At 37.0% G+C, this 11,281-nt stretch overlaps 1 protein-coding gene across 1 annotated transcript; it reads left to right on the forward strand.

The window, feature by feature from the left end:
• Positions 1-3,667: 3,667 nt before the first annotated feature.
• Positions 3,668-4,318, forward strand: LOC131147827 (early nodulin-like protein 20). The gene is made up of 2 exons (XM_058097433.1): positions 3,668-3,878; positions 3,975-4,318. The coding sequence occupies exons 1-2, from the start codon at positions 3,668-3,670 to the stop codon at positions 4,316-4,318; spliced, it is 555 nt and encodes a 184-aa protein (XP_057953416.1).
• The last annotated feature ends 6,963 nt before the right edge of the window (positions 4,319-11,281 follow it).

An 11,281-nucleotide genomic window follows, 5' to 3' on the forward strand; every position in this document is an offset into this window, starting at 1 on the left:
CCGTTGGGGGACACATAGGGTATTTTTAAATTTATTTAAAAATGTTTAACAAAATTAACCCTGTTTAAATATTTTAACCCCAGTAAATAATTTGCAACCCGACAGGTTTCGTGTGGCTGAACTTTAGTTCGGCTGCCCGAATAGACTAAGCTCAAAAATCCATTTTTAATGGTTCGGGTGCCCAAGTACAAGCTCGGTTGGCTGAATAAAAGTCATAATCTTTCTGTCCACGGTTTAGGTGCTCGGGTCTAAGTTCGGTTACCCGAATACAGGTGTTCAGTCGCCCGAGGCCTATTTTGAACTAAAATGTTTGGCAGCCCGAGTTGGTGAAAAGTGTTCTATTAAGGGTTCGGTTGCCTGAAACCAGGTCAATCCACTGACTTTCAAGTGGGTTGGGCGCTCGAGGTGTTTTGAACACCACAAGTTCGGTTGCTCGACCTCTCACAGATAATATATGTGATATGAGGACTATTTTGCGCATTTGTGTAGGGACCTAAGGTCTTTATAAGGTCTATAAGGACATCGAAAAAATCAGGTGTCGGTCGACTGATCCCTAAGGTCTTGAGCTTAATAGTTCCTACATGCATGATATGCAGATTATTATAGACCTTTTCCTATTTAACTATTATAGACCCAAAATGAATAATAATATGAATTACAACATAAAATGATCTTCAAGGTCTTTAGACTTTACCTCATGTGCCATGAGTGTATTTTCTAATATAAACTTGCACACAAATTAGATAGCCATCAAATACTTGAGTATTTGTCATAATCAAAATAAGGTATAAAATCATGCCTTAACTATAAGAGACAACCTATCAGATGAAAGGCTAAAATTCATTTTGTTTACATGGGCAGGCTTATCGTATTTCAAATCAATTTTGAAAAGAAACTTAGGGTAAACTAGATAAAGAATCGTTGATGCAGCCACCACCATCCACGGCCTCGTCATCCTTCTCTATCATCCATGACCTCATTGCAGTTAGAGATAAGTATATATCTAACTTCAGTTTAAAAGATGATTTAACTTCTGGACTGCATGCTTGGATTGATACATCTTGTGAACTACATGCTGGTAGTGGACATTAGGACTGCATGCTTGATTGGAATGCCACCTGCATGGCTGATGTAGTGATGTGTATTGCCTGTTGGTAGATACTTTTAGATTGTTACATATCTTAATCTAAATGACATCTGTATGATACAAAAATATTATGAATTGCATGCTTTTGTAACTTGCAGGTTTGGGAAATGTTCTATTTATAGACGGCATGCTGCTGAAAATTTGTTGACTTTTTCTCAAAATAATCATAGTCATATATCATATGCTCATATGGTTATAATGTGCCGAATGTTAAAGCATTTTTGAAAGAATGAGTGAATTTCAAATGAACTTTGAATTTCATATCTAAATTTACTTTTGCATATGCTAAGTGAAAATTCTATCAATCATGGACTTATTTGCATTATTTGATTATTATAATTGTTTTAGAGTCCTATGGAAGCCATGTAAACTATAAACATCACATTCTATTTTTTCATAGAACTATATTTTGATATATATTGTTTATGAGATGCATGAACACGTTACATTATTTAATGCTTATTATATGAAGCTCTTGTGCACTTGTAAAATTCATTACTGGTTAGATTATTGTGAATTGTTTATTGTAAACACCTAGGCTTGGAGTATATCTTTATGAAAAATGTCATATTTACAGGAGAAATGCTGCCAAAATTTTTCAAAAAGTATATACTAATTTTTTTTTTACTTTCTTAATTTGTAAGGTTTGCAACCGTCACAACGTCAGCACGATGCCATGCACTACAGATGTAACTTTTGACTTTTTTTGTTATTTGAATAGATGAAATTTTTGTATTTGAATTTGAATTTGTTTGATGTATTTGTATTTAAATTTGAATTTGTATAATATATTTGTATTTGAATTTGAATTTGTATAATATATTTGTATTTTTATTTAAATTTGAATTAGAATTAGAATTTTAAATAATTTATGAATTTTTTAGCAATTATGGTTTAATGTTACATATACGAAAATGTAATTACAGATTTTTACAGGAATTAATAATTGGAAAAAAATTAATTTAAAATTATTAGTGACGTTTTTGTAATATTAGTGACGGTTTGAAAACCGTCACTAATAGTTGCCTGTGAGCAATAATGACGATTTTCAAACCTTCACTAATAATAGAGCATTAGTGACGAATTTAAAATCGTCACTAATACTATGGCTTTAGTGATGATTTTTGATCGAACTTGTGTAGATTTTATAGTGACAGGTTTAGATTTTTTAGTGACGGTTTTAATCTGTCACTAATACTCTATTATTAGTGACGATTTGAAAAATTCGTCACTAATAAGTATTAGTAATGACAGATATAGCAACTAACTCAAAACCGTCACTAATACTCACAAAACCGTCACTAATACTAACCGTCACTAATAATCTTATTTTTTGTAGTGGTAAATTTAACAATATTTTAAACTAAGAAGATGCATTTTAAGAACCATCCCAATTAAACTTCCATTTTGAAGGTACCAAGTTAGAACTTTGTGAGGATATGATTACCGATGAGACTTATGTATTTTATGCTGTCATAGTAAATAGTTGTAGGAGCATCTTCAACTTGTTATAAGTCCAATATATAATAGTCTTCTTAACCATATTGCTTCACATGTTGCATCTGTTGTTGAAATATAGTTTACTTCTATGGATGAAAATGCCACCGTTTTTCAAATATTTATCAAAACTTACCCTAAAAAAGCTCATGGGAAGTAAAGATAGCAATTCACTCTCAATGTGAAAGATAATAATTAGGATAAAAAAACATTGACCTCTCCTAAAGTTTTAAAAATTTTAAAGACTTTCCATAAGGTTTCAAAAATTTCAAGAATCTCTTTTAAGATTTGTCAAAATGACACAAATCTCTCATTATATTTCGTAAAAAGACAAGTCTTTTGAGAGAAAATTTGTCTATTTCGACAAACTTTAGGAAAAGTTTGTGACATTTTTGAAATTTCAAGGAAGATTAATAGAAATTTTACAAGTTCAAGAAAGTTTATGTCCTTTTGTCAAATGTCATGAAAGGGGATATTTTTACCAAATAATTAATCAATCCCAAAAAATAATTGTAAGATAGATTATGAATGCCGCAAGGAAAAAAAAAAAAAAAACAAACTGCTCCTATGCATGCCTGCAATATTTCAGTTTCAAATGTTTTGGCTCTCTCCCCCAACACCAGGCTTGCTAGCAGACAACGTATTTTGAAATTTGGACTCCTCCAATCGCGAAAATTTGTCAAGGGAAACTCCGCCGTGTGCGGCGGATTGTCATGCTACTGCTTCCAAATCTTTTATGCATGCATATTCCCCAAGTAAGCTAAACCCGGCCTCCTCCTCCCCTCCCTTTACTTCCTATATCTAGGTCTTAATGACAGATCGAGGCATATTATTTATATAGTACGCACATAAGCTGCCGTCATGGATAGAGACTTTTGCCATTAATTTCTACTACGAGGTGAAGCTCCCGAGATTGATTGATTTCTTTCATCCGAATTTCTCTCCCCGCTGTATATACCCCTGAATTTGATTAATTAATCACCGAGAGTGAGAGAGAGAGAGAGAGAGAGAGAGAGAGAGTTAATGGAGGGTGGTCAGTGGGGGGCAGGGGCAGGAGGGGGAGTCCTACAGCCAGTACTTCTACTGAGGCTGGCGGTGACGGCGGCGGTGCTAACATGCGCAGCGTGCCATGAGCCAGTTCGGCACACGGTGGGAGGATCATTTGGGTGGAGTCCCAACGTCAACTACTCCGATTGGGCGAAAAACCAAACCTTTTACATCGGTGATTGGCTCTGTACGCGCGTCCTCTCTCTTATTCTATGTGTAATTAATTAATTAATTAATTAATTAATCATGAGTTGTTTTTAAATATTCGTGGTGTGGATGCTAGATTTTGTGTTCGACAAGCATCAATACAACGTGCTGGAAGTGAACGAGACTAGCTACGGCAACTGCACGGACAAAGACTTCATAAAGAACATAACCCATGGAGGGCGGGACGTGTTCAACCTGTCGGAGACGAAGCCCTACTACTTCTTGAGCAGCGGCGGCTACTGCTTCCACGGCATGAGGCTCGCCGTCTCCGTCCACGATATTCCCTCCCCACCCCTTCCCGCCCCCGCTCCCCCCAATAACTCCTCCCCCGCCATTTGCCGCTGCTGGATCCTTTCTTTCGTCGCCTTGCAGCCGGTGGCGGTGGCCTTCTTCTTCTTCTTCTTCTTAAGCACTAGTTGATCTATGTTGAGCTGCAGTTCATTCAATTCATATGTATAATGGTGGGCAAAGACATGGATGAACAGCGGGATGGGGAAAATGAATGTTAATTAATTGGAGTTTTGTGTTGTAATATATATATCTGTGGTGAAGTTTTCACTTCTGATCCTTTCCGTTTCGGTTTAACTATTTGTTTTGGTTGGCTTTGGGTTCATAATATTGTCACAAGAAAATTATTTTTTACTACTGCTTGGCTTCTCGACTATTTTACAAAAGCCATGTTCTCAAATTGGGATTAAAAGGAAAAAATTATTGAAGAATGGTGGGAAAGGCTATATTATCATTTATTATTATTATTATTATTATTATTATTACACCTATAATGTGACATTGATTAATTAATTGAGTTAATCAAGCTTATTTTAAGAGATCATGATATTGCAAGCCACTTATTCACTGTTCTTAAGTTGTAGCCTGTCTAGATGTAAGAGTATTAAGCAGCACGGCCCATGACTATAAGTTTCTTCCCTATATATATATATATATTAATTATAAAATTATGTTTGAAATAAAAAGAAGAAAAAGGAAGAAGGCAAAGGTACAAAGAATGAAGTAGAAAAAGGGAAAACAATTTCTTTTCAACTTGTAGGTTAATACTAAGGTTTCATTGCATTAATTTTCATTCTATTGTCATGAATTGTTTGATTTTAGAAGGGAAGTTTACTTCGTTTGTTTTCTTTTCCAGTAGTCTTCCAAAGAAAGTACATATAAAACTTTTAGCCATCGCTTTTGTTCTCCATTCTATTTTCTTCATTTTTTCTTCTTACTATCAGATACAATATGTTAGCGTGAGAAGTTAACATACATTTAGCAGTGAAGTGTAAGATGATTGTAGATACCTTATTTTGTTTGGGTCATTACATGGCAATTTTTTTTTTTATTGTTTCACTTTCATTTTCCCAAAAAATTTTGGATTTTCCAACTTTAACAAGTTCTAGGGGTCAATCATTAGTGTTTGTACTTTCTAAGTGTTTTTTCTTTCTTATCAAGTGCTATCTACCAAGTGAGGTATGTCTCTTAACATCTCACATATCTTTTTTTGCACATGACACTATCATTTTTTGCAGGGATTTAGAGGAAGAGGTTAAAATTTTGAGCACTTTGTTGTTGTGTTTCAATGCAGTTGCAGGGTTAAAGGTGAACCTTTCAAAGAGCAATTTGCATCCTATAGGAGATGTAGCTCATCTAGAAAGATTTGTGGAAATTCTCAATTGTAGGCTTGGTAGTACCCCAACATTTATCTGGGTCTCCCTGTGGGTCATAGGGAGGGAACTAAACATATTTGTGATCCAATCCTGGAAAAAATAGAATCCAAGTTATCTAGATGGAAGGTTGGTTATCTTTCTCTAGGAGGTAGGATTACGCTATTAAACATTCTCTATCAAATTTGCCCATCTATTTCCTCTCTCTGCTGCCTCTACCTTCAAGTGTTGCTAGAAGAATTGTAAAGCTCCAACATAACTTCCTTTGGAAAGGTAATTCAGAGTTTCAAATATCCACTAATTAAAGGGGACCAGGTCTATCCAAAATTGCAACAAGGAGGGTTGGGTATCAAAAACTTGATGTGGATGAATATGGCTCTATTAAGCAAATGGAGTTGGCGCTTTTGTTTCGAACCAAATAGTTTGTGGAGAAATATGATTTTCATAAAATATGGGTATGATTTTGAGACATGGAATCCACTAGTTTGCAAGAAGAAACATGGGAATGACATTTAGAAAGGCATCATAAAAAATGGAGGGTTCTTTCGGAATCATGCAGTGATAAGCATAGGGAACGATCGTAAAACCTCCTTTTGGTTAGATATTTAGGCGGTCGACAAACCATTGAAAATTTTGTTCCCATTTTTTTTTTAAATAGACCATCCACAAAGAGGTTATGGTTGCTACCATGGTCAAGAGCATCTCGATCGGAAAATACAACTTGGAATCTTACTTTCACTAGAAGACTCAGAGGAGATTATTTAGTGGAGCTTGAGGGTTTGCTTAACACTCTAAAGAGTTTCAATGTAGTCATAAACAGGGAAGATGTTTGTTGTTGGAAACAATCCAAGAGCAAGTTTTACATTGTGGTGAGCATGTATAATGTTCTTCAGTGTGCTATTTTGGGTTGGTGAGTGATGATGGATCATAAATTACTATGGAATAAATTCATCCCAATAAAAGTGTTAGCTTTTACGCGGCTTGCAACATGTAATAGAATTATGGTTGGGGACAATTTGTAGAAAAGGGGCTGGCACATTACATCTTTTTTTCATCTATGCAAACTACATTTGGAATATGTAGATAATTTTTTTCTTCCCTGCGATAATGCGTGGAATATCTGGTTCGTTATTTTTTATCTCCTAAAGCTACAATGGTTCATGTCATTTTCTTTCAAAATCTTGCTCAGGATTTGGGATTCTTTTAAGCTTAAAGATTCAATAAAGTATCTTAGAATCTCTATTTCGGAAACGGTGGCATGGGAGATATGGAAGGAAAGGAACAAAAATTGTTTTAAGGAATAGTCCAGCTAGCCTTCAAAAGCCACCTCAAGAATTTTGTGTTAAAATTGGAGAAGAATAATTCTCTCTATTGATTCACTCTATTTACAAGGATTACAAGGGTATATATATACATGAGATAGTTGAAAAAATGGAAAGTTTATATTTGTCTAAGATGGAAAATATATTTCTCTAATACTCCCCCTTAAGTTGGAGCATGAAGATCTGTAATGCCCAACTTGCGTGATAAGTCTTGGAAATGTTCACGACCCAAAACTTTGGTGAAGATATCGGCAAGCTGACTATGGGTAGGAATATGCTTAGTGAAGAAGAGGTCAGCCCATAATTTCTCACGAACAATGTGACAATCGATTTCTATATGTTTTGTACGTTTGTAGAAAACTTGATTCTGGATAATGTGAAAAGTCGTTTGGTTGTCACAATATAAGAGCATAGGTTGGGAATGCGGTACTCCAAAATCATTTAAAAGAGTTTTGAACCATGTAAGTTCACATGTAGTGGAAGCAAGTGCACGGTACTCAGCTTCGGCGGAGGAGCGAGACATAGTAGTTTGTTTCTTAGTGCGCCAGGAAATCGGACTAGTGCCCAACTGAATGAAAAAACTAGTGGTGGAGCGGAGATTGAGGGGACAACTAACCTAATCCAAATCAGAATAGTTTGAGACTTGAAGAATGTTAGTAGTAGGAAAAAATAAGCCTTGTCTTGGAGACGTCTTAATGTATTGAAGAACACGTACAACGGCATCATAATGTGGCTGTCTAGGCTGGTGCATAAATTGACTGAGAATGTTGACTGGTAACACAATGTCGAGACAAGTGATGTTGAGATATATCAAACGTCCAATGAGTCGACGAAATGAACTTGGATCGGAGAGAAGATCACCATCAGTATTATTGAGCTTGAGATTTTGTTCCATGTGAAAGTGGGCAGGACGAGCACCAAAATGACCGCTATCAATGAGGATGTCAAGAGTATATTTGCGTTGATTAAGAAATATGCTAGTGGGAGAGCGAGCAACTTCGAGGCTAAGGAAATATTTCAATTTGCCAAGGTCCTTTAGTTTGAATTTCTAAGCAAGCATGACTTTGAAAGTGCTAATATCAGAGAGATCATTACCTGCCATGAGAATGTCATCAATATAAATAAGTATGAGAGTAAACGACTGATCCCGAGAATGAGTGAAAAGAGAATGGTCGGCCTGAGATTGGGTGAAACCTATAGCAAGTAAAATAGAAGATAATTTAGAGAACCAATTGTGAGAGGCTTGCTTAAGACCATAAAGGGATTTCTAAAGACAACAAACATGAGTCTCCCCCTATTTGCAATAACCTAGTGGAGGGAGCATATAGACCTCCTCATCGAGGTCACCATGGAGAAAAGCATTGTTGACGTCCAATTGAAGGAGATGCCAATTCCGAGTTGCAGCCACTGCAAGAACACACCTAACAGTAACGAGTTTAGCAACAGGAGCAAAAGTGTCATTATAATCCAAACCTTCTACCTGAGTGTAGCTCTTGGCCACCAAGCGAGCTTTGTGTCGCTCTATGGATCCATCGGCCCAAAGTTTTGTTTTGAACACCCATTTATAGACAATTGGTTTTTTGCAAAGTGGAAGGTGTTGAAGAACCCATGTATTATTGGTTTCTAAGGCTTGTATTTTAGAAGTCATGGCATCACGCCAATGTGGGTATAGCATAGCCTGAGAATATGAGGTGGGTTCGGGATGTTGGGACATGATAGAAAGAAAAGCCAAATGTCGGTTAGAGAAACGATGATAAGATAAAAAAGAGGAGAGATAATGAACCATACCTGAGGAACATCTTAAAACTTGTGAAGCCATGAAGGACTTTGGTAAAGTAGGGTAGATATAATCAGCCAAGTAAAAGGGATGTGTGACAGCTTGTTTGGGCCATGAAGAGGTGGGTGGAGGGGGTGGTGGAGGTGTCGGGGAGGAAAACAAAGGAGAAGGAGGGAGAGATGAGAGGTTAGGGTTAGGTGTGGATGGTGGAGGAGGTAAAGTGTAGGAAGTATGTATATCAGGAATAGGACGAGGAAGGACTAGAGAAGATATAGGAGTGGGAGAGATGAGATGATAGGGAAAAACATTTTCTTCAAAAGTGACATCACGGGAAATGAAAATTTTTCTATTTTCAAGATCGTAGACATGATAAGCCTTATGATGAGCAGGATAACCTAAGAAAACACATCGAAGAACACGGAGAGAGAATTTATTGTGGTGTTGACGAGCAGTTTGGGCATAGAACAAGCACTCAAACACTCGCAAGTGTGTATAGGACGGTGGTTTCTGAAAAAGAAGTTCATAAAGGGACTTATGATTGAGGCTGGATGAAAGAGTGCGGTTAACTAAATAAGTGGATGTGAGAATGCATTCACCCCAAAAAGAGATGGGAAGATTAGCTTGAAAAATAAACATCGAGTCACATTAAGAAGATGGCGATGTTTACACTCGGAAACACCATTCTGTTGAGGTGTATCCACACATGTGCGCTCATGAAAAATACCTTGATCATGGAAAAAAGTTTGGAGTGAAGTGGATATAAATTCTCTACCATTATCAGTGCGCACGTGTGTAACAGTGCAATTGAGTTGAACCATGGTGCAAAAATTCATAAGGCAATAGAAAGTATCAGATTTCATGCGCATAAGATAAACCCATATAAAACGTGAGTAGTCATCCATGATTGTTAAAAAATAATGTGCACCAAAAAGTGAAGCCGTAGGATAACCACCCTATATATCACAATAAAGCCGATTAAAACAAAATGTGCTTTTAGTTGTAGTTAAAGAAAAAGGTAAACGAGTGTGCTTTGCTTTAGCACAAACATCACAAGGCAAATGAGAAAAAAGAAATATTTAAGGTTTTTGGAATACATGAGATAGATGGGTGACCAAGACGTTGATGCCAAATAGTAGTGTCAGAAACACGTTAAGAGTGGAAAACTGAGGTAGTGGGAGGTTTATAGTGGTAAAGCTCATCCCGTACTTCACACGTTCCAATCAGCCTCCTTGTTGATAGGTCCTGAAAGACACAAAAGGTGAGAAAAAAATATAGCAATTCAATTAAGATCCATGGTAAGTTTGCTGACGGATAATAAGTTAAATTTAAATAAAGGCACATAAAGAACATTAGAAAGAGAGAAAGTAAGAGAAAATCGTATAGTGCCGATATGGGTTACAGAAACAATGTCACCATTTGGAAGCTAAATGAGGCATGACTGATTGATAAACTGAATATTATCAAGAGAAGACAAATTGGAAGTCATGTGATCGGAGGCACCTGAATCAACAATCCATTTAGTATTAGAAAGAGAAGCAGAATAACAAGAGGCGAGGTTACCAAAAAAATTGGCAGAGTTGGTGTTTAAGGGCGATAAAAGATCCAAGAGTTGATGGTATTGTTTGCTGGTGAGACTAGGAATAGCAACTCAGAAGAGGTTGAAGAACCTGTGACATTATTTTTAGTCATTGAAGAACCAGATGCTTCCATAATGTCAGGCAGTTTAGATAAATAAAAAATCTATGAATCGTGTCAACTTAGAGCTTTTGAGTGTTGAGACCACTAAGGCAAGTCGAAAATGAGACAAGGATTATACTTGCAGCTTGCAGATTAAGAGCTCTTAACTGAGGATCAACTGGAAAAACAACTGGAAACACTTGGAAATCCCAGATCAAATATCCAATCTTCAAAACTTGGAAACACTGGACCTATCTAACAACCATCTATCTGGCCAAATCCCGCAATCATTGACTAGCCTCAATTTCTTGTCTTTCCTTAATGTCTTAGACAACAATCTTCAAGGACCAATAAATACCAATGGGTACACAACTCCAGGGCTTTGGGGCTTCTGCATATGAGGGAAATCCAAGGTTGTGTGGGCCACCACTTCCCAACCCCTGTCAAGTTCCTGATATGACCAATGAACACAAGGATAGAGATGAAAGCCCTCAGATTTATTTGAGAAGAATGCTTGGATATATTGTGGTGTTCTTCGGTGTTCAATACTTTATAGAGATATACTATTATTTTTCAATTCTCAACAAATATATATCAAAGATCGACTCTATGGATATCAGAGAAGCCAGAGAACTAAGAGAACGCCAGACTAGAGTTGACCGAACACAAGAAGAGAGGGATGCCGACGCGGCGGTTCGAGAGAGCGCCAAGAACGAAGACTGACGCCGAACTGAGAAGATATTGCCGGGAGAAATAACCAGGAATCTGCTACACTGGCTTCACCGAACTGAGAGAGACAGTTGAAGCGAGAAAGGAATTGAGAGAGACGGCTAAAGCGAGAAAGGAAAACTCTCACCGTCAGTGCGACGGTGGAGAACTCTGAGAAGGAGATGCCACTGGAGGAACAAGAGAATACTGGAACGATGAGCTGCCGGAGAAAGGCCGA

Source organism: Malania oleifera, chromosome 1 (assembly GCF_029873635.1).
Source record: "Malania oleifera isolate guangnan ecotype guangnan chromosome 1, ASM2987363v1, whole genome shotgun sequence".
In the NCBI taxonomy this organism is placed as follows: domain Eukaryota; kingdom Viridiplantae; phylum Streptophyta; class Magnoliopsida; order Santalales; family Ximeniaceae; genus Malania; species Malania oleifera.